At 40.8% G+C, this 24,439-nt stretch overlaps 3 protein-coding genes and 1 long non-coding RNA gene across 4 annotated transcripts; 3 read left to right on the top strand and 1 right to left on the bottom strand.

Annotated features, from left to right (window-relative positions):
• Positions 1 to 1,289: 1,289 nt before the first annotated feature.
• Positions 1,290 to 7,515, top strand: LOC131140180 (somatostatin-like receptor F_48D10.1). Its single transcript, XM_058090372.2, has 5 exons — positions 1,290 to 1,864; positions 3,419 to 3,559; positions 3,633 to 3,905; positions 4,874 to 5,020; positions 5,389 to 7,515. Exons 1-5 carry the CDS (start codon positions 1,328 to 1,330, stop codon positions 5,572 to 5,574), a joined length of 1,284 nt encoding a protein of 427 aa, XP_057946355.2. The 5' UTR covers positions 1,290 to 1,327; the 3' UTR covers positions 5,575 to 7,515.
• On the bottom strand, positions 1,373 to 4,121 carry LOC131140206 (uncharacterized). The gene is made up of 3 exons (XR_013628088.1): positions 3,619 to 4,121; positions 1,612 to 1,904; positions 1,373 to 1,521 (listed from the first exon to the last, which is right to left on the bottom strand). It is a non-coding gene; the product is annotated as an uncharacterized LOC131140206 (long non-coding RNA).
• Positions 7,516 to 11,656: 4,141 nt separating the features above from the next.
• On the top strand, positions 11,657 to 15,666 carry LOC131140194 (uncharacterized). The gene is made up of 5 exons (XM_078793176.1): positions 11,657 to 11,751; positions 13,676 to 13,781; positions 13,856 to 14,152; positions 14,242 to 14,374; positions 14,447 to 15,666. The coding sequence occupies exons 2-5, from the start codon at positions 13,679 to 13,681 to the stop codon at positions 14,550 to 14,552; spliced, it is 639 nt and encodes a 212-aa protein (XP_078649302.1). The 5' UTR covers positions 11,657 to 11,751; positions 13,676 to 13,678; the 3' UTR covers positions 14,553 to 15,666.
• A 1,950-nt stretch (positions 15,667 to 17,616) lies between these two features.
• On the top strand, positions 17,617 to 21,770 carry gprc5bb (G protein-coupled receptor, class C, group 5, member Bb). Its single transcript, XM_058090385.2, has 4 exons — positions 17,617 to 17,969; positions 18,385 to 19,498; positions 21,390 to 21,502; positions 21,596 to 21,770. Exons 2-4 carry the CDS (start codon positions 18,385 to 18,387, stop codon positions 21,638 to 21,640), a joined length of 1,272 nt encoding a protein of 423 aa, XP_057946368.2. The 5' UTR covers positions 17,617 to 17,969; the 3' UTR covers positions 21,641 to 21,770.
• The last annotated feature ends 2,669 nt before the right edge of the window (positions 21,771 to 24,439 follow it).

Genomic DNA, 24,439 nt, shown 5'->3' with positions numbered 1-24,439 from the left:
ACCTGGAGATTATATGTTGCAGAAACAAATACAAACAATTCACTTTGTGATTGTTCGGTCAGTTTTGTCATTGAAATAAAATCCTTTAAAGCTTTATTTTCAAGTCATTGTTGCCTCACTTGTCTCAGTCATCCAAGTTTAATCATAAAAGATATGCATAATATTTGTTTTTTGCTTATCCTCACTAGGATCACAAAGACAACAAAATAGATATAAGAATGTAATAATAATAATATAATAATATAATAATAATAATAATAATAATAATAATAATAATAATAATAATAATAATAATAATAATAATAATAATAATAATAATAATAATAATAATAATAATAATAATAATAATAATAATAGTGGTTAGCGCACCGACCTCACAGCTACGAGACCAAGGTTCAATTCCACCCTCTGTAACGTCTTTTAGACACTTGAGTTGAGGCTGCACAAGTGGTTAATGTGCAGACCATACAGCTAGGAGACCTGGGTTCGATTCCCCGTTCGGACATCTCTGTGTGGAGTTTGCATGTTCTCCCCGTGCATGCGTGGGTTTTCTCCGGGTACTCCGGTTTCCTCCCACATTCCAAAAACATGCTAGGTTAATTGGCGACTCCAAATTGTCCATAGGTATGAATGTGAGTGTGAATGGTTGTTTGTCTATATATGTGCCCTGCGATTGGCTGGCGACCAGTCAGTTAGGATAGGCTCCATCGATACCCGCGACCCTAGTGAGGATAAGTGACATAGAAAATGAATGAATGAATGAATGTGCGACCAGTCCAGGGTGTACCCTGCTTCTCGCCCGAAGACAGCTGGGATAGGCTCCAGCACCCCCGTGACCCTCGTGAGGATAAGCGGTAGAAAATGAATGCATGAATGAATGAATGAATGAATGAATGAATGACATCACACCTTGTGAGCTGGGTGTACAGTAAATAGGCAGGTACCACCCTGTCAGCACCATGGACAGAGAGAGACGTTGCTTAGGGACCTAACTTGCCAGTTCACGTTTGTTTGTATGGGATTTGAACATTTAGACATGATGACATTTGCCATATTGGCTGCGTTTAAAAGCCATGGAGCCATGCAGGAATAGAGAAAGCAGGAATAGAGCTGATCCAAAAGTTGTTTTTTTTTTCCCCATCTAATAATATTCCAACAACAAGCATCCATCTTTCTGATGGAGCGTGACCGTGGTGCACGCCCATTTGACTCACATATGAAGGACCGTGCCCTCAAGAAATCTCTCATGCATACTTACACACCTTCTTGACGCGCCTGGACCACCACATTGAAGTAACTGTGGATAATAAAGAGAAGAACATCAGTTATGGAAGAAGTGGATAAGCCCAACTGTTCTGCTGCAACTTACCCCCTGTCTGCCCTCGTCAACATCTCCTCCAACGTGTCCACGCAGAGCGTGCCATTCCAGGGCAGCAGCACCTTACTGACAGCGGTGATCTCCATCACCGTCTTCCTGGTGGGTCTGGTCGGGAACAGTTTGGCCATCTACGTGGTGCTTCGCTATGCCAAAATGAAGACAGTGACCAATATTTATATCCTCAACTTGGCTGTGGCTGACGAGCTCTACATCATCGGGCTGCCGTTTCTCACCACGCAGAATGTGCTCTCCTACTGGCCCTTCGGGTCCTTCCTGTGCCGGGTGGTGATGACCGCTGACTCCATGAACCAGTTCACGTCCATTTTCTGCCTCACCGTTATGTCCATCGACCGCTACCTGGCCGTGGTGCACCCGATTCGGGGCTCCAATTGGAGGCACCCGCGCGTCGCCAAGGTGGTGAGCGCAGCGGTGTGGGCTGTGTCTTTTGTGGTGGTCCTGCCGGTGGTCATCTTCTCTGATGTGCAGGTATGACCCTCCAAGCCAGGGTTTCTCAGCTCGTCTCATCCTGAGAGCCAAAATTTCCCATTGTCGTTAAGTGGTCATTCGTTTGTTTATTTTCATTTGAAAAAATTCCTTCATATCTTCTTAAAAATACACTCAAATGTATTTCAGTGCACAAATTAATGGGAGGAATGTCAACTACAATAACATAATATTAAGAAATAATATTAAGTATTAGTTAAATAATGTGTGTATACCAATGAGGAAGATACCAATCAGAAATATATTTTCCAAATGTTTGTATTTTAAAATAATAACAATAGACAAGTATATTAAACATATGAATGTCATTTTTTACTTGTTGCTCCTGATCCACCCAGGATGGGTCAGTGCCCCACTTTTATGTTTTTACAACAATGTGCCACAGAGCAATAAATTAATACGCATCTAACATCTGAGCTATTATTTTTCATTTTATTTTTCATTTTATTAGATTATCTAAGTGTATACCGAAAATTTGTGGTCTCATTGTGTATAATAATCCTAACCAGCTGGGCCACACAGCTAGGAGACCTGGGTTCGATTCCTTGCTTGGGCATCTCTGTGTGGAGTTTGCATGTTCTTCCCGTGTGTGGGGGGGTTTTCTCCGGGTACTCCGGTTTCCTCCCACATTCCAAAAACATGCTAGGTTAATTTGCGACTCCAAATTGTCCATAGGTATGAATGTGAGTGTGAATGGTTGCACAGTGCAACAACACTGTGTGCCAGCACACACACACACACACACACAAAGTTTAATGAAAATTCCAGGAACAATAATTATATTTTATATTTATATTTATATATATTTATTTATATTGTATCTGCAAACTCAAAATGATTTCAACAAAAAGCTGGGTGCTGGAGCCTATCCCAGCTGTCTTTGGGCGAGAGGCGGGGTACACCCTGGACTGGTGGCCAGCCAATCACAGGGCACATATAGACAAACAACCATTCACACTCGCATTCATTTCTATGGACAATTTGGTGACGCTAATTAACCTAGCATGTTTTTGGAATGTGGGAGGAAACCGGAGTACCCGGAGAAAACCCACGCATGCACTGGGAGAACATGCAAACCCCACACAGAGATAGCCGAGAGTGGAATTGAACCCTGGTCTCCTAGCTGTGAAGTCTGCGTGCTAACCACTAGACCGCCGTGCCGCCTACAATCACATATAATCAGACAAAATTAGCCATTAAAGACAGTTTACCTTGTAGGGGAGCAGATTTGATAGTGGACAGGAAGTGACATCGGGGATTCAGAGTTGAGTTTCAGTTTGTTGTGAACTATGGAGCCCCGAGTTCAATTCCCTGTTCGGGTATCTCTGTGTGGAGTTTGCATGTGTGTGTGTGTGTGTGGGTTTTCTCCGGGTACTCCGGTTTCCTCCCACATTCCAAAAACATGCTAGGTTAATTAGCGACTCCAAATTGTCCATAGGTATGAATGTGAGTGTGAATGGTTGTTTGTCTAATGAATGTCTGAATGAATGAATCCCAACACAACTTCTTGGTTGTGATCCATATGTCTCCTTATAGGACACATTTAACTCGTGCAACATGATCTGGCCGGAACCGGCAGATGTGTGGTCAACAGTCTTCATTCTCTATACCACCACCATCGGTTTCTTCGGACCACTACTCATCATTTGCCTTTGCTACCTGCTGATCGTCATCAAGGTGTGTGAGTGATTCCATGAGATTGTGTGTGGAAAAAAAGGAACCGTCTGTAGTTCTACCATTCCACCAACAGGTGAAGTCCTCAGGAATGCGCGCCGGCTTTACCTCGCGGCGGCGTTCCGAGCGCAAGGTCACTCAAATGGTGGTGGTCATCGTGGTGGTGTTTGTGCTCTGCTGGCTGCCGTTCTTCATCATCAACATCGTCAACCTTGTGGTCATCATCCCAGAGTCCAGCGCCACTGCGGGGATTTACTTCTTTGCAGTCATCCTGTCGTACGCCAACTCCTGCGCCAACCCGCTGCTCTACGGCTTCCTGTCTGACAACTTCAAACATAGCTTCAGAAAAGTAATTGAACCCTAACTTCAACCAGGCTTTTGATTTCATCAACTGTGTTCATCCTCAAAATCATCTCACATTAGAGCAAGGGTCTCAAACTCAATTTACTTGGGGGCCACTGGAGCTCAGGTCTGGGTGAGACTGGGCCGCATCAGGTTTTCCCCCCCAAAAAAACGCATTTATTAAAAACAAAAATATTTTAAAAACTTCGCTTTGGTTCCAATTTTCTACAATAAAAGCTCCGATAAAACATTCCACTGTTCTCAAATATCTTACTTTTTATTTTTCTACACAAAATAAGATGAAAAATAAATAAACAAATCAAGAACAAAGAAAATCATTCAATCAGTAATAAATAAATATAATAACAATAATAAAACACCAAATAATAAAAACTTAAGAAACCACATACAGTTGGCAAATTATTTTTTCAGATTAAAATGAACAAAGCATTATTAGAGCCCTGTAGACATGACAAAACACGACTATAGTCACATTTATACTCTTTTTATTTACAACATATTGCGCAACTGCAGGGTCTTGAGACACATGCTCACTCGCAAACTAGAGAGCTAGCGACCTAAACGGTAGCCTCCAAGTTATTTCCTTGAAACTTAAATAGCCAAAAACTTACCACTTCCACATGGATAGGGAGGATAACTATTAACAGTTATTTAACCTTTAACATTAACATTAATCAAACGTAATAATTTTTTCTGGGTACATGATACCATACAGCATCCATATCAAACTTGCGCGGGCCGCACTGGCATTAAACTTTCATATCAAGGCGGGGGCCTCAAACTAGTGTCCTGCGGGCCACATTTGCCCCGCGGGCCGCGTGTTTGAGACCCCTGCATTAGAGGATTCAAATGATTCGGTATTCAACATCATATGCATGTATTGACAAAAGAGCCATATCTGGCTCCCGAGCCATAGGTTCCCTAACACTGGTCTAACAACAACATTTTCTGCAGGTGTTGTGTTTGAAGAGGGCGAGGTGCAAAGCCAACGGTGTCGATGACGGGGACCCCAGTGTTCGCCAAGTTGCGAGATCAACGCCAAATGGATGTGCCCCTCACTCCCGCCATACCCGGGTGTCGCATCGTCTTCAGAGCAGCCAGGTACTTCAGTGTTTGTGTACATAAATACTATTATATAGTATAGAACAGTGATTTTCAACCACTCAGTCGTGGCTCTCAATCGTTTGGCAGGTAAGCAAATAATTTCATTGGCTCATTTGGAGTGACATCACTGCCTTTGCTGTCACATAACCGTAATAACTGCGAGCATGATTATATGTCATTATATTTCCCATTCACTTTAATTGGTCACATGTCCATATCGGGCCACTACTGGTTTGGACTCCGGACCGAGGTCCGCTCAGCAGAGTCCTGTAATAGTCAATTTTAGCCCTGAAATATTGTCAATTTACATCAGTCACCCAAAATGTTTTTTCTGATGGAAGTGTTTCTTTTCTTCCTTGCTGAAGATCTGTCCTCAGCCTTCAAGCATGCCAGCTCATCCCACCAATGGGACGTCCCACAACTTGCACTGCTGCCAACCTTCCTCCATGCATTTGCTCGGACCCCCAAAGGCCCCCACAATTATAGAAACCCATATGGCAACCAATGCTGAAGTTGCCGCCGTCACCACCCTGGCTCCATCATCATCTTAGAATAATGCTTTGATATGGCTAAGTAGTACTACTATATGCTGTACTATAGACAGTAGTACAAACACAGCATTTGCTTTTTGCACTTTATGGAGTCGTCATGAAACATTAATAACCATTATGAACAATATCAGTCGATGTTGACGGTCAAAGCTGGTGCTCACCTCAGCTCCTTTTTGATTGTGCCGCTTTATAAACAACACGTGCAGGGGCATATTTAGTCATTTGGGGGCTCCACATACTTCTTTTTTATTTACATTTTTACAGATTTTGAATATGTAATTTAGACTACTTTTTGTTACGCTGGGTTGGAGGACCCCAGAGCAGAGACCAAGGCAAATGTAGAAAAAGGTATTTAATAATAAACAAATAAGGATTAAAAATTGTCTCAACTACTTACAGTAAGCAGGCAGCAGAAATACAAGTTCCAGGGCAGAGAGACAGAAGGTCAGGAGCAAAAAATTAAACTTTGAAGAAAGTAGTAAAAAAAAAAAACCTCTGTAAAATATTATCTCTCTTGTAATTGCAGCATTTAGCAAGTACGCATAGTTTTGGTAATCCAAACTGAACTAAAACAGGAAAAATTATAGTTTTATTTAATTAGTTTTTTGTTTAGTTAGTTTTAGTTTATTTATAGTTTTATTTAATTTATTATAGTGATACATTTTTTTTAATGTTTCTTTTTACACAGTGTATGTAAACATCTGGTGTCAACTGTATATAGTACACAACTATATGAAAAAAGTATGACAGGCTTGGTTATCATTTGTAGAAATATGAATTGGCTATATGAACATTTACATACTAAGACTTCATAGTAATAACCATTATTTTGAAGGTGAGTGGCACGGCGGTCTAGTGGTTAGCGCGCAAACCTCACAGCAAGGAGACCAGGGTTCAATTCCACCCTCGGCCATCTCTGTGTGGAGTTTGCATGCTCTCCCCGTACAAGCGTGGGTTTTCCTCCCACATTCCAAAAAACATGCTCGGTTAATTGGCGACTCCAAATTGTCCATAGGTATGAATGTGAGTGTGAATGGTTGTTTGTCTATATGTGCCCTGTGATTGGCTGACCACCAGTCCAGGGTGTACCCTGCCTCTCGCCCAAAGACAGCTGGGATAGGCTCCAGCACCCCCACGACCCTCGTGAGGAAAAAAACGGTAGAAACTTTTTTCCCCATTTTTTGGCGCCCCCTGAGGGCAACGGCACCAATAGCCAAATTGCCAAAACTGCCAGTTCCACTGATGACGCCCTCATTCTGCATTGCATTATTGATGCTCCATATGGTGAAACAACCTCGTGAATACGTCTGTCTGTTATACAATACATACAGTATAAATCTAAAGAGATTTCCAAACTGGTTTCCTCCTTTCCCTCAGTGCATCCCACTGATTTAAGTGCCTTTTAGACACTCTACACCATCAAGTGCTCCTATAAACAGACAAAAAAGCTCGATGTTCACGTTTAACTTCATGTCTCATGACAACAAAAGTGCATTATTTTGTGGTTTCCGGTGACGTTTGATTTGTAAATTGTGATGAATGTATTATTGTGATGAATCAGATTAGGTATATTTGTGCTCATTTGTTGGAAATGTGAAGTAAACTGTAAATTACTCAGTGCGTACTTGTGATAATATACCAGCACATACCCTGAATTAGCTTGTACAGCTGTGTTATTATACAGTCAGACTGAAATGTCAATTTTCCAGTGTACTGTATATGTGCCTATACTATGTGGATGTTTGTCTACTGTAAGACAATGTAAGACACTGTGGTTTATTGCTATAGCACTAAACACAGACTATGTTCTTGAAGTACTATGTTACCTAATGCTTATATTTGATACAGAAGTTATATTAAAATATTGTGTGTACATGCAATTGGTTATTTAATGTCATTTGTTTCAAAAAAATCAAAAATATACTCTTGCATGTGTTTATATTGTTCATATTTTTTTGCTGGGTTACCATGAAATAAAGGATTGTGGTCATACAAGTTTGGTGATGTCACATAGCAATTTTTTTCTATAGAATCCAAGGCCTCTAACATGTAATGTCCCTCGGATGTACTCGTTTCTGATCCTGTCCATCCTGGTCACTCCCAATGAGAACCTCAGCATCCTCATCTCTGCTACCTCCAATTATATATATTGGTATCATCTGATAATTCAAATTGAGAGGGTTTTCTTGACAGATTAAGAAGTGCAATTTAAATATTTTCAAAATCTAAATATAACTTTAAAGCAAAAAATCTATTTTGATTTTATTTTTTTATTTATTTTGATTTTTTTAAATTGATTTTATCTATTTTATTTTCTAAATCTATTGTATAAACAGGTGCAATTTTCATGTAAAAGTATATAATTAAATATCTTGAATACATTAGCTAAGCAGCACAAATGGTACTTACAAATCGGGCATCATTTAAAAGGAACAAAAACTGCCTTTCCAACATACAATTAAAATTATTATCTGAATATCAGATCATTGAGTTAAACCAGAGTACATGTACCAATGTGTGAGTTTTCCATCCTGCTGTGGCATTCAGGCCATCTGACCAGTGTTTTTCCTTCAGACACCATTTAATACCCCAAGAGCTCTTTCCATTGCACTTCCAATCACAGCGTCAACGTGTTCAAAGCTAATCAACGAGGAGTTATCACAGCTTCAGGAAAATTGGCCTCTTCGCCAAAGGAAAGGGAGAAAAAAAATCATTAGATACTCTCTTCCGGAGGATGAATATGTGTGTTTGTTCTCCAGAGAGAGACATCAACTGAGTCTTACATGTTGGTTGTGCCATATGCATATAGAGCTTTTTATGATTCCTTTTTATAGCTTTTTCTCAATGATGGAATGAGTACACAACAGAGCAGAAGTTTCAACTTGGGAGTCAAAATGATACATTTTACTTTTTTTTTTGGAAAAGCCTGATACGGCCCAGCCTTGCCCAGACCCTAGCTCCAGTGGCCCCCAGGTAAATTGACTTTGAGACCCCTGGTCTATGTCTATGTTTTGCAGAATGTCTGACATCACTCATTACATTGACCAATGAGATGGATGTGATTGTCATTGAACATCAACAGTGACTTCAGTGATCCAGTATAAGTGACAATGATCATGTCGTCTAGCAAACTAAAGCCATTTAGGAGCTGCTGACAGGCTTTATGGCGTCACCAAGCAGCCAACTAATTATAGTTGGAAAAGTGCAATAGGTTTGCTCTTGTTGGAAGCTTCTTAATTGGCTTGCTGTCTATACGTGTTGGTGTAGTCCCTGGTGAACAAGACAGTTATTTCCTTGAGCCTTCGACTGTAGTTTGTGCTTACATTCCTAAAAGCAGTCCAGGGTACCCAACCTTTTTGGAGTCCATATGGGATGCAGGAGAGCAAATGCCAAAGGCTCCAGCATACAGCATACAAAATACAGCGAAATCAAAGCACTTTGGTAGATCGGAGTGGTGGACATTCAGAGAGGTTGCATTCCAGATGGGGGTCACACTCCTCAGCCTTTTCTGGGAAAGTCCATTTTAGAGTCTGGCTGTTGTCCCGGGAGTACAGGGGCAATTTGATCTGTGTACAAGTCAGTACCTGAATGTGATAGGTCACACTGCTAGGACTATGGATGGAATTGATAAACAAAGGAATACTGTAGCCCATATCCATTTGGTCATTTGTGAACCACATGCTGTTTACACTGACAAGCAGCAAAACAAGTGAAATGAATCTAAACAAAATCAGGAAGCCAAACAGAAAAATAATTTTAAAAGGAGTCACAACATGTGACAAAAATTACACAAAAGCTGTCTGGTGTACCAGACTTCCCATTAGATTCTTGGTGGAATGCTTCTACCAAGTGGCCAGTTTATGACATTACAGGTCATGTTGCTGAGCTATAATCCAAGATCCAAGGGAGATGTAATTCATTCATTCATTCATTTTCTACCGCTTATCCTCACAAGGGTTGCGGGGGTGCTGGAGCCTATCCCAGCTGTCTTTGGGCGAGAGGCGGGGTACACCCTGGACTGGTCGCCAGCCAATCACAGGGCACATATAGACAAACAACCATTCACACTCACATTCATACCTATGGACAATTTGGAGTGGCCAATTAACCTAGCATGTTTTTTGGAATGTGGGAGGAAACCGCAGTACCCGGAGAAAACCCACGCATGCACGGGGAGAACATGCAAACTCCACATAGAGATGGCCGAGGGTGGAATTGAACCCTGGTCTCCTAGCTGTGAGGTTTGCGCGCTAATCACTAGACCTCTGTGCCACCCATGTAATTCATTGATTCGTTAATTTTCTACCGCTTATCCTCAAGAGGGTTGCGAGGGTGCTGGAGCCTATCCCAGCTGTCTGGGATACACCTGGGTACACCCTGGACTGGTCGCCAGCCAATCACAGGGCACATATAGACAAACAACCATTCATACTCACATTCATACCTCTGGACAATTTGGAGTCGCCAATTAACCTAGCATGTCCATAGGAATGAATATGAGTGTGAATGGTTGTTTGTCTATACGTATGTGCCCTGTGATTGGCTGGCGACCAGTCCAGGGTGTACCCTGCCTCTCGCCCGCCTCTCCCCAGCGACCCTCGTGAGGATAAGTGGTAGAAAATGAATGATGAGTTGAAAAGTTTCCTAAATTTGATTCGCTGCTTGTCAGTAACCAAACCAGTTGAAAACTACTGACCCAAAACATACCCAAATGCCTGTCATACCATGTCAAACATTTAAAAAAATCTACCAGACTTGACTGGCAGGTTTTCCACATTGCCATGCAACAGTAATGCCAACACGACAATTAAAGGTTGACGCAATAAATGTACCTGCTTAAACATTACGCTTCTGTTTATCTATCTCCAAGTGTTCTGTTTGGGCCAGCGCATGTAAGTATACCGGGACTTGTCTCCATGTTGAAGATACACAGACAGCCTGTTGCTGTGCCCCATGAAGCACTTTTGATGAGTGTTTTGATGAGTGAATACAATTTAGCATTGTTTGTAGAGAAATATTACATGACGTCTGTGAACACAATCCCTCAATGCTCAGAATTACGCGTTTTAAAGTGTGATTCAAATGTTCTGCTACTGTTAGACTTGATTCGGTTCATTTGGAGCTCTTAATACATACAAATATATTCATTCATTCATTTTCTATGTCGCTTATCCTCACTAGGGTCGCAGGTATTCTGGAGCCTATCCTAGCTGACTGGTCGCCAGCCAATTGCAGTGCACATATAGACAAACAACCATTCACACTCACATTCATACTTATGGATAATTTGGAGGCGCCAATTAATCTAGCATGCAACCGGAGTAACCAGAGAAAACTCACACATGCATGGGAAGAACATGCAAACTTCACACAGAGATGCGAGAGGAGAATCGAACCCAGGTTTCCTGGCTGTGTGGCCTAACCACTCATCATCCTGCGGACCTATACAAATATATAGCACCATTTATCTTTGTATTCATTAAATACAGTAAAAAAAATTGCGTATTTCAGACATTTGCAGACAGTTGCTAATGGTGATTAATTGTTTTTTTTTATCTGTGATTAATCTGGTTAAAATTTTTAATCATTTGACAGCTCTTGTTTTCAGTCTATTCAAACAATTTACTGTGATAAAGAGTTGCTAAAAGATTTGGTATTTGGAACACAAGAACATTAGAATAATATAACCAACCAAATACATACAGTAGTACAGTACAGCCTGCATCAACTGTTATTGTACTTTTTAGTTTGTTTTATTTGATGTGATGCTAACTGTGATGGGAAAAAATATATTTAATTTGTTGGTATTGATGAGGTGTTTTGCACTTCTCTTTTACCACTGTAATCATACCATATTATAACATGAAGTAAAGTGAAGAACATACAAACAAACACAGTATTTATTTAATACAGAGTATTTATGGTCAGAATTAGTTTAACATTACAGATTTTGAATACTGTACACAGAGTAAATTGAATGGATTTTTTATTTATGATAATGATCATTATATAGTACATACACCACCCCTGATGTTTGGTTAAACAACTTTCAGCAAGTTCCACCTGGACCAAAAACTTTTTGTAGGTGTGTTGCTCCACCTTCTCTGAAGCATCGGCTTATGTACAGTTTTCCTTGCCACTAGCGCTCAAACCTGCTGCCAGACTCTCTTATACCAGGTATGCCCTGTCAGCTGTGTATTTATTTTGTGTGTATGATATACTATGCTTTAGTGCCTAAACTGAATGACATCTGAAATTAGGAATTAGGTTGAATTTTAGCTTCTGAGGCTGCTTTTTATATTCAAAAAGGTGATTGTAATAACAGATACAGTCACCGATGAGAGGTTGGCTTGCCTTATTTCCATGAAGGTAGCGTTCAGTTACAGAAAATGGATGGATGGATATAAGTCACAACTTTATGTATTTGTTCTTTTAAAAAATAGATGATTTTTAATTGCTGCACGGCGATCGAGTGGTTAACGCGCAGACCTCACAGCTTGGAGACAAGGGTTCAATTCCACTCTCGGCCATCTCTGTGTGGAGTTTCACCGGGTACTCCGGTTTCCTCCCACATTCCAAAAACATGCTAGGTTAATTAACGACTCCAAATTGTCCATAGGAATGAATGTGAGTGTGAATGGTTGTTTGTCTATATGTGCCCTGTGATTGGCTGGCGATCAGTCCAGGGTGTACCCCGCCTCTCGCCTGAAGACAGCTGGGATAGGCTCCAGCAACCCCTGCGACCCTCATAAGGAAAAGCAGTAGAAAATGAATGAATGATTTTTAATTAGATTGTGATATTTCTCCATTCACAGGTGAGCTGGAGCCTATTCCAGCTGGATTGAGAGGTGGGGTACATAATGCACTGGTCGGCAGCCAATCACAGGCCACATATAGACAAACAACCATTCACACTCACATTCACACCTACAGTATGGACAACTTACAAATGTGCATAAGTCTGTTGTGTTCTGCTTACGAGCAGTAAAATTACTTCTGTGTGTCGTTATAGAGTATAAGGAAACAACTGTAAAGATATTATCATATCTTGTTATGTGACGAGGTGACATCATTATTCTCGTATTGCCTTTCTACATGACAACAAGCCGGCTTTTCCAGATTTTACCACTTTGGAAGCCATTTTCAGAAAATACCATTTCAGGTCACCCAGAACACAGTTCCAGTGTGGAACATAACATACTTTACTATTTTGACCCTCCTAAAATCCCCCAAAAAATATGTCACCAAGAGGGTTTGGAAACTTGTCAGATTTAAAGATAAAGAGGCCAAGTTGCCAACACTGGACACAGGAGGTGAGAAATCAAGGCATCAAAGTTTATTGATATCAATAAACTAAGAAAAAAAATGGAAAAGCAGAAGAAAACTTTTGTTGAAATTATTTTCTCGCCTCCTATGTCCTGATTAAATATATTATATTCCTCTTGGTTGTAACACCCATGTACCTGTCATATCAGTAATAACACACTAAGTAAAGGTTGACATAAATACATGCGCTTTAACAATAAGCTTCTATGTTCCTTGTTTACGTTTTGACAATTAATTCTCCCATAAGCTAGTCTTTATAACTATGACTTATAATAAAGTTTGCTGTAAAGGTACACTGCTTCATATGAAGGGGTATTTTTCAGGCGCATCACCGCGCACCCACGCCTCCATCACTCCCATTGGATGGTTACTAAGACGACATGAGCGATGAGTGGCTATGTCTTCTGCTTTTTTTCTGGAGGAGTTTTCATTTATAAAGCCATTTATTTAGGGGGGCGTTGTGGGTCAGCTATTAACTCCATCACTAATTATTTTATATTTATTGTTATTTTATTGTCAATGTTCCATAAATTATCAATCTATCACAACACTGCTTTATCATGTGGTATTTCAATCTGGTGTCCATTTAAAAAAAATAGTAAATGGTACATGTTGAATACAGGAAGTGAACAAATGTGTTAGCAATTGATGTGAAACGGAATAAGCTTTGCTTCTTCCTACTCCTTTTTGAACATGCGAAGGGGTTCAAAATGAATATGAGCATGTATTTCTCTAAAATCTACAATCTCCCTCCATTGGACTCTATAAAACACAGCACATGGCAGATATCCACATCCACATGGGGAAGAGTCAGCCAGCCGCAGTACCAATGCCACCCCCATACATCGGTCCCCCCCAAACTATGGCAGTTCAACAAACCGGTAAGCCATTAGTGACATTCAGTTTATTGTCTGTATGTGAGCACTGATCTTCATTTTCACTCCGTCTCTTCCAGCACATGAAATGCCAGTTTCCAAACCTGGTGCACCCCAGCTTCAGGTCGTGCAACCGGGTGCACCCCATCTTCAGGTTGTGCAACCCGGTGCACCCCAGGTTCAGGTTGTGCAACCCGGTGCACCCCAGGTTCAGGTTGTGCAATCTGGTGCACCCCAGGTTCAGGTTGTGCAACCCGGTGCACCCCAGTTTCAGGTTATGCAACCCGGTGCACCCCAGTTTCAGGTTATGCAACCAGGTGCACCCCAGTTTCAGGTTATGCAACCCGGTGCACCCCAATTTCCGGTTGTGCCACCTGGTGAGTCTTTCCATTCCCTATCAGTGTGATTTGTGTGTTTTGTTATATCTGTTTCATTTGGTCTCTCATTGTGAATCCAGTAACTGTAGCACCCCAAAGACCAATCAAGGATCGTCCTATGGTGATGACATGTCCTCATTGCCGTACCACCGGTCTTACTCTAACCGAGTACAGAAATGGCAATCTCACTTGGACTATTTTCGCCGTGCTGTTTGTGCTTCTGTGAGTTGAAACATACGAATTCATATCAATACAGCATACAGTGTTATGACTCTTTTGTTGTTCTCCCTACAGCCTCTGGCCTTTCAGTTTGATCCCATTTTGCGTTAAATCATGCAAGGATGTGAAGCATTCCTGTGGCACCTGTGGCACGCCTATCCACGTCTATAAGCGCATCTGAGGTGATGACCCATTGAACATACAGTATGAATCAACGTCTTCTATGACATCATATATTTTGTGATCATGAAATCATGATGACTGTTATGGCTGTGGCAGTTTTTCCATGCCTGTGGAATAATATAATAAGAAGCTCGATCTCTGTGGTTCTGTGTACTACATTAGCTTTAGCTGTACAATTTAATTAGAGCAACAACTGAACTGCATCTTTTCGATAAGTCTCTCTCACCTAACCAAATAAGCCAAATACTGTAGAAACTAAAGACAGCTCTGCAACCACAATAATAAATACACATACGTATGTTGTTAAATGATTACATCCCTCACAGTGTTAAAAACGAATGAGCATTAAGGACAGTTTAAAAACAAACGTGTGGGATATCATTACATTTAACAGCATATACACTACATAAAGTGAAAGTGAGCCATCGTGTACTCTGTGCATGACAATCGCCATGACATAGCTGCAGGATAATGGAGGGATTATAGGCTCGACCATACTTGACAAGGATCTATAGGATGGACTGAAGTGATGACTGGATTACCCAGATTAGAGGTAACGTGCTGTTTAGTCAGCACTTGTGTCGCTTGTTATGTCCCTTTACCAGTGGATCTTAAGTCTTTGGAAGAACTGAAACAAGTACAGTATTTTCTGGACTATAAGTCGCTCCGGAGTATAAATTGCACAAGGCCAAAAATGCATAATTCGGTAGAAAAAAACATATACATAAGTCACACTGGAGTATAAAACACATATTTTGCGGGTAATTTATTTTACAAACTACTTGATCAAAACAGACATTACGTCATCTTGGAAGTTGTAACATTCAGCCAACCAATGAAAAAAAGTGCAACTTATAGTCTGGAAAATACAGTATACATTTTACGCAAACTCACTTTCATAGCATTTAGTTATGGACATTTAATATCACTCAAGACAGTGATAATGATACTGTAACAGCCTTGGCCCCTATGGGATAAAAATAGATGCAAATACATATCAATTTCTTGTGTCATAATCATATTTTGATATTTAAAAAAAAACAAAGTTTTCATGCTACAACAAAAATAAATACATTTGTAGGAGAGTGCATGTACTCAGGGTCCTATAGACCCCCCCGAGTTTTATCCTGATGGTCTGAGTTGGTTTGGTGTTTGGAACATATGAAAATGAGATCCAAATCCCTCCAAATACAGTACAAACCTGCATCTGTCAAATGTTATTGTTCTTTTTGGTTCATTTCATTTGCTTCTTATGATGTAGCTGTGATTAAAAAATGTTATATCTCGACATATTGTGTATTACACGTAGCTTAATAACCTTCCAAAGAGGCAGTTGTCTCAGCTATAGGCGTGTCAAGCATCTGGCAAGCCTCAATAAAGTATAATTGTTTACTCAGGCGCCCTCTTTACACCACTGGTCTCCAACGTTTTTTCTTATGAGAGCTACTTTCACAAAATGAAAAATGGCCAAGAGTTTCTCATTCTTCTAACATTCATAGCATATTTCAACCCAAACAAACCAAATGTGCTTATTTTATGAGAACAATAACAAAATGCTGGTGTCCAAAACATATGTTGACACTCAAGCACCTAAGGAAGTACAGTATCCTCCTTATTTCTAAAATCACAAATACTTAAACTTGCTGATATAGTTAATCTTCAAACAACTAAAATAATGCATAAAGCTAAAAATAACCAATTACCTAAAAATGTCATCCAATACTTCTCTACAAGAGAGGAGAAATATGATCTCAGGGAAGAAGTACATTTGAAACACTTATATGCTAGGACTACGTTAAAAAGCCATAGCATTTCAGTATGTGGAATCAAACTACGGAACGGATTGAGTAAGGACCTCAAACAATGCACAACGATGAGCCAATTCAAGAAACAATACAAGCAGTTGATGTTTGCTACATACAAGGATGAAGAGTCTTGAACCAGTCATGATGTGCTATATATATCACTATATTGACACTTACTATGGTACACATTATGTCATTGGATGCTCATATCACCTCGTACTTTGGTACGAGGTGCATTATTAAAAAACAACAACAACAAAAAAAAAACCTTAAACTGTATTATGGAAAGCAGGAAGTGAACAAATGTAACAGTTACTGATTGTAAAAGTACCAGATGGAGGGGTAGGATTTAATAAGCTTTGCTTCTTCCTACTCCTTTTGGACATGTGGAACTGGGATTTGATTATGGGATGCACTCAATTGTAATCTGATGCATGTTCAAATGAAATTAAACCATTACCATTACCATTACCATTACCAGTAAGGGGTCCTGAAAACATATGGTGACACTCAAGCACCTATAGGTACTGTACTGTACTGTACTGTACAGCATCCCCTTTACAAGACACACCAGTTTCTGTCAAATAGCAACTCCAGGCCTGGTATCTGCAGCCACCACGATGCACTTAGCTCACCCTTCGTGAAGGAAATAAACTGCCAATCAAAGTGGTAACTCCCACGTCTGCTCTCCTTTACTTCCATGCTTGTTTGTGTGTCTCTCTGCGTTTATTTGTGTAACACAAACCAGCTTTGGCCTCTCCAGGCGTCTGACTATAATCTGTCACTAACGGGCGTATCTGCCAGCAACACTGATCCAAAGTGGCTTGATTGCCAAGTTCTATAGCTCCTGCTGCTTGCCACGGTCCCTTTCAGATCCCGTCCTGTCTCCAGACCTACAAGAGCTCATCTCCAGGGCAGGAGATTAGTCCACCCTAATGGGAGACTTGGCTAAATGATGCCAGATAGACTGTTATGTAACATTTCCTACAAGGATAGCCACGTGGCCTCAGAGCGCTGACCATCTGCTTTCGTGTCTCCAAATCCCCTCCTCATTTGACGAGCCAAAACACCTTTGAAATGAAGAATTGACCAATTATTGACCAAAATCAGGTGAACAACTATCCTCACTTAAGTCCAAGTGTGACGCTATTTCACTTGAGTGGTCTGAATTACAAGTGCCAAATAACACAGTTGGACTAGAGCAACTTTGAATGTGTAGCGGAGTGCTCATTATTTCCTGGTTAGACGAGCGCTCCAGCAGTCCCTGCTTCCTATGTGTGGGTGAGCGCCAGCAAAGCTGGGATTGCATCTCTGTTGACACCTCCGCACAGTCAGCATGAAGCAGGGAGAGAGAAACAAGCAGATAGACTGAGTTGGAGCAAGCGGAGGGATAGAAGGGTGCCAGGAAGAGGACACTGAAAAAGGGAGAAGAGAGGAAGTTGTTGCGGCTCAGCAGCAGCCAGACGTCATCTATTTGACAAAAGAACTTACGGGACATTTTCAAATGCAACATGGAAGCTGTTTGGTCTCTGCAAGCCTAAAATTTGACTTGGTGCCAAAGGATGAATGGAAGAATGAGACACCTCTTTGTTATGAATTATTAAAATAAGGTAAGTTTGGAACAATTTCACTGGAAGATACATAAATATAGTATATGTTAGTGTTTCTGCTGTTATGTTTGATTTACTAAAATTCTAGATTCTTACATCATAACAGGTCCTCACAAGTACGCTTAATTATCGGATGCGTGCGTGTCTGTGTTTTTGGTTCCTAAAGCTCGACATCTCAAAGCCCAGTGTACGATGTCAGCCCACGCTGTTTCCGTTACCATGGAAACTATTGCCCAGTGCTAAAAGCAGTTCTGTTTTGTGCCGTGAGTGCATGAGTGTGTTTCCAAAGAGAAGAATATTAATGTCTGATATGTGACAGTGAAGTGAAAATGCATATTTTGTACTCTGTGATGACTGAAACCTTGTCTTTTGTCTCTTTTATTTAACTGGTTCATCTCCTCTTTATCCCTTCAAGATGGCTGTCAACGCTTTCACCATCTTCCTCTTGCTGCTCATCGGCTATTGCACATCGCACCCATCACCTCCTCCTCCGCTGGGATGCAGTGAGAATGTGAAACCTTCATACAGAGTACTGTGTGACCTGGAGTCAGTGTGGGGTGTTGTTCTGGAGGCGTTGGCCTGCAGTGGGGGCCTCACCTCGCTGATCCTGTCTACGCTCCTGCTCGTCAAACTGCGCTCGATCTCTGACCCAGCCAGACGATCTGGTGTGGGACCGCTTCTCCTGCTACTGGGCACGCTCCTTGGAATATTCCTAATTTCTATTGCTTTCCTTGTGGGAAAGAACCAGATTCTGTGTGTGATTCGCAGGGCCTTCTGGGGCCCCCTTTTTGCCCTGTGCTTCTCTAGCTTATTGGTGCAAGGTGTGCGTCTTAGGAGGCTGGTGGTCGGGAAGTCAAGCCCCTCAGGTAGCTCGCTGGCTGCACTTGGCCTGGCCTTGGCCTTGGTTCAGGGGATCATCTCTGCTGAATGGGTTCTTCTCACTGTAGTCAGGGAGGGACACCCAGCCTGTGAATATCCACCTTTGGACTTTGCTTTGACATGCAGCTACACCCTAGGGCTGCTCCTCATAGCTATGGGGCTCTCTCTAGGGGTGGTGTTATGTGGGGGCGAGTTTGGAGTCGAGGCACCGCATGACAGTGAGGAGGATAGAGAAGGAGAGAACGACAAAAGGAGATGGAAATGTAACGCAGTGTGGCTCTTCCTGGCAAGTCTTGCATCAGCGTTGCTTTGGGTGGCCTGGCTCGGCTTCTATCTTTACGGGAGCCAAGCGGTGAGGCTCAGGGGTAAAGCGGGGAGGTCAGGCGGAGGAGCGGAAAAGGCAGAAGACCGTCTTCTGGATGAGCCTGCTCTGGCGGTGGCCCTCATCGTCCAGGGCTGGATTCTGCTGCTGTTCCACGCCATTCCAGAGAGCCACCTGTGCCTCTGGAACCGTCCACAATGTGGCACGCAAGATTTCTTTGACACCAGCGAGACGACACCTCCTCCACACTTCAGAGACGAGCTCTCTGCACATTCTCATCAAGGCTTCCAGGAAAACCAGGCCTTTTCTATGGAGGAGCACAGTGCAAGTACGCCCACGCTATGTGTGTGTCTGTCAGTGTTGTTGTTGCACATTTCTGTTTGAATGCGGTCTTAAAAGTGGAACATAGGGGGTCGCACTTTTGACACCAAGTGGGAGCAAAAACCAGCTGCAAGTGTGTAGTTGCTAGGCAACCACGGAGAAACGCAAATTGTTTAAATTCTGAGGCATGTAAATGAGTATAAAATTATTAAAATAAATAAAGTCCTTTTTTGTAGTACAGTGTACAGAAAGCTAGGTAGATAAACTTGATTAATACCCCAGATGGGGACATTTTCTGAACTATAAATGTTGTTAAAATTATTGTGTTACATGATGCCAAAGTATCAGATAATGAAGAAGCAAGCCCTGAAAGAATGGGACAATTGGGCTCTGAACGTTGGTTTCAGAGTTTTTTTTTTCTAACACCAGCTCACTGTGACATCACAGTTAGCTTTGTGAGAACTCTCCATCTCAATCCAACCAGTGACTTCATTAGTGCCCGGGTACAAGCTGTACAAGCTGTTAGCTGTGCAAGCTGAGTGTGAGTGGCCTGGAGGCGGGCTGTGGGTGGAAATACAGCTGGAATAGGTGCAGATTCTGGAAGCTCTACAAAGCTTTCTGTGTGGGTTATCAAGTCTAGCTGCTCTATAGGAGTCCACAACTCAATACAAAAGGGCCGAAAATGAGCATAATTATTCCCCTTTAAAAGCTATCAAATTTTTTTTTTACATATTTACACCATATAGATATATTGTCACATACAGTATGTCAAATATGGCTGTAATTCATCTTATGGCTGTTATTAGATACACGTATATTGCACTCGTAAAACACATCATCACACTTTAAAGGGCTCAGGACGCCAAATCAAACACACCCCTGCAAGTTATTTGAACTGCAGCCATCTTGGCTGTGATGTCACGCCAAGAACACTGGACTCATCAAAACACAGCCAAGGGTGAAGAAAGAGAAATATTCACAACAATAACACCAGTTTCTACTAATACACATTCTGTATTACAAGAAATTTGCCTCCCATCACACCTAGGAGTCTGCATTGTGGGCTGAATTCCCCCATACGACACAACATGACCTGCAGTGATGAGACTTCACAGCACTCAGCCATTTTGTGAGCCACCGTCGGCATGTTACATCCCCACTCAAGCAGGGGTGACCAAACTAAGGCCTGCGAGCCAAATGCAGGCCGCCATCCATTTTTTAACTGGCCCTAATCAAAGTCTAATAATAGTATTGAGTATCCCCTGTGCACTATTCATTCATTCATTCATTTTCTACTGCTTTTCCTCACGAGGGTCGCGGGGGGTGCTGGAGCCTATCCCAGCTGTCTTTGGGCGAGAGGCGGGGTACACCCTGGACTGGTCGCCAGCCAATCACAGGGCACATATAGACAAACAACCATTCACACTCACATTCATACCTATTGACAATTTGGAGTCGTCAATTAAAGGAAACCGGAGTACCCGGAGAAAACCCACGCATGCACAGGGAGAACATGCAAACTCCACACAGAGATGGACAAAGGTGGAATTGAACCCTGGTCTCCTAGCTGTGAGGTCTGCGCACTAACCACTAGACCGCCGTGCTGCCGCCTGTGCACTATATGCGCTTAAATGTTTTTAAATAAAATTGTTCAGGTTAGCCAGAAATGGTATGTACCGTGATATTATTAGACGCCGATCACACGGGAAGATTTTTTTTGGCGAGTTGAAAAAGTCAGTGTGAAAAGTACAATTCCAATATTGTAATAAAATGTCGCAGAGATGTGCTCGTGAAACACACCGAATACGGTCTGGTCACGAGCCACCAGTTGAGAATCCCTACTTTAGTGATCAGTTACGGTGACTGACTCCTTTCATTTTTACTGCGCTGTCTGTCAGCTCTCCGCAGTGGAAACTACCCGAGCAATCACGGGAGCATTCGCCCCGGAATCGCTTTCAGAGGTCATGTCTACCAACCGACTGAAATGGCTCTTGTTATGAATGGCGGTACGGTGAGTACACCCGTTTAAAAATAGGTCAGTGATCAATAACTATTTCAATGGACTCATCTGACTTTTTCATTTTCACGTTTCAATACATCACAGATGCCCACGGCTCCTATTAACTACACTGGAAGACGACTCTGGTAAAGTGGTAACGTGACATCACACACGTCTGCTCCTTCATTTCTTGATGCCTAACTGATGCCTAAAACATATCACACAAGATGGACTGACGACAGCACAATGAGATTCGTGTATTTATGTTGTTGCTGAATGTTTTGCCTCCTTGTTTAAAAAAAAAAAAAGATGAGGACATTTTGTCTGAACTGAAGGCCGCTTATAGTGGTTTGAAACGATCATCACACATTGTATCTAATATGTAAACACACTGTCAGGGAGCGTTCCAAGGAGGACCAATACAAATCTGCAGGATGTGAATTCACATTCCATTTACATACAGCCCACCAAGCTTGCTTCGACTCACATGTCCTTTTATGTATTTTTCATCATTTGACTCTTCCATTTTAGAGTGCTAACAGATATTATCAGAAAAACATGTCTAGAAAGTCTGCATCACGTGGGTGACTAAAAAGCCATTTAATACTATATTCACCAGCTACAACATTAAGTACACCTGCACAATTTTAAGTGCAAAACAACAATTGGATCAATTTGCTCTTGTGTAGTATCATAAACAATTCAACAATTCAGTATGATGCGTAGTTATACAATCACAATATTACACAATATTGTGACAGCATCTAACAGCGTCAATCAAAACTCGCACTGGATCTTATTCAATGTGCAGATGTACCTAAATGGTTGATCGGTGAGTGTTTACATATAAATATGTACATATAAAATCCAAGCTATCTTGGACTCTGCCATTTTGCACTTTATCAGAGCTAATTTGGTCACTACTGTATGTGGTAATATTTCAGATAGACTATCTTGTAACAGTAAAATTGTACGTACTGGATTTTTGTCTGGATTTTCAGTGTTTTCTAGGATTTGGATGTCCATACGGGGTGAAAAAAATGATTAATATTAGAAAAATCAGTACAAAAATTGATACATTCTGTCACCAAAAATATTATTTGATACAACTGGAGCTGCCATAAGTGTGTGACGTCAGTTTTGACAATTTTCTCAACCAGTTGATTGATTGATTGATTGATTTACTCCGATTCCAGAAGTGAACAAACTATTCTTGCCACAGTTACAGTGTTGCTGCAACCGTTTAACATTTTTTTGGGTAAAAGTTGAGAGAAAACTTGCTTTCAAATCAAATGTATGAATATTAAAACCTTAAGCAGAAACAGCAATTTTACTTAAAGGCCAATCTAATCATATCACTGGTAACATTTTGGACCAAATCTGTTTTTGCTAATTAATGAGCTATTGTTCAGGTTTCTGCAATGTTGCTTTTGTGAGTGAGATTTTATGCTACAATTTTATATCCCGCAAACATTATGTGTACATGATTACGTGATATTATGATTTAATCGACTTTTAATCAAGTTTGTTCATCAAATGTGAGAAGCACTGGTATTTACCTTTAATGGCAATTGCACTGTCACCGTTTTAAGGCAGCATAACATGAATGTTTGTAATGTGATTTGCACAGAGTGGCTAATACATCAGTGCACATTTTCTCCTAAATGTTGCCTTCATTTGCTATTTGTCTCCTGTCCTTTTTCATTGTTTATTATTACTATTTTTTTGGTTCTTTTTATATGACAGAAACCACACATTAATATATTTTCAATAAGAGAATAAAATATTTCCATGAAAGATTCCTCCAGCTGCCAAGAGGGTGACAAGTTCCTGCTTTGCGGATGCCAGCAAAGCCGAGGTAACACATGCAGGTTCGCTGGTTATGTTTGTTGTCAGGTAATAATAGCAATATGGCGAAGACTGGTAAACATCAGCTTTGATGTACATCACATACAATACATTGCAATTCAAAATTATCTTAAATGACCTCAGTCAGTGAAGTACAGTTATAGTAGTTATTTCACAATATCTCTGCACAATACTGTAGATATAGTAAAATTAAAAAAAAAACATATTTGTTTGGTATAAAAGTATTTCTTACCACTTTATGTTGTTTATTTTTGCCGTCTATTTGTATTACCCTATATGTATGTATTAGCTCTTGAGTGCTTTCTCCAGAACAAAATGTGGTAGAATTGTCTTTAATTAGCTTTAGGTCTTTTGTGGCTTAATATATGACATTTACAGTTTTGAATAGTTTGGGTCGCAGTATTGACCCCTGGGGTATGCCATCAGATATCGTGTTTGCCAAGTAGCTTTTTACACAATTCAAAACTAACCCTCTGGTTCCACAGTGTTATACTTTTAAGATACTGTGATTAATTCTCTCATATGTTTTTGTTAAATCTATAAATACTGCACTCTTTATGGTCTACAGCGTTAGTCATTTCCTCGGTTATTTCAATTAATGCCATGGGGGTTGAAAATGTTTACTGTTCGGGAGTAATTCATTCTAATTAATACATGTCTCTCACTTGTTAAATAGCTTTTGAATGATATTAGAAAATTGTGGCAATAAAGAAACTGCTTGGTAGTTAGTGGATTGACGCTTGTTACCAGTTTTGAAAATGAGAATCAGCTTAGTGGCCAAGTATGCTTACACAAATGAGGAATTTGACTCCGGTTAAATTAGCTCTCACTGTACATGTACACAAACACAAAATAAAAAAATCAAAAGCAAAATTAATTATGTGTGAAATTGGTACTACTTTAGCTATTTTCATTTTGTTAGAATTTAAGCTATTAGCATTAGCTATAATTGAATCTACTGAATAAACTATCACAACAAAAAATATGACTGCGCATACAGTATTCAGTAATATCAATACTAGTTCGATTACGTGAAACTTGAATTTAAAAATTATTTTAGTTATATTGTAAATGTAAGAA

The sequence above is a fragment of the Doryrhamphus excisus genome, linkage group LG9 (assembly GCF_037039965.1).
Source record: "Doryrhamphus excisus strain RoL-2023G ecotype Guam linkage group LG9, RoL_Dexc_Guam_v1.1, whole genome shotgun sequence".
NCBI classification, from domain to species: domain Eukaryota; kingdom Metazoa; phylum Chordata; class Actinopteri; order Syngnathiformes; family Syngnathidae; genus Doryrhamphus; species Doryrhamphus excisus.
The sequence above is the reverse complement of the archived record's forward strand: the minus strand, read 5'-3'. Positions and strand labels throughout refer to the sequence as shown.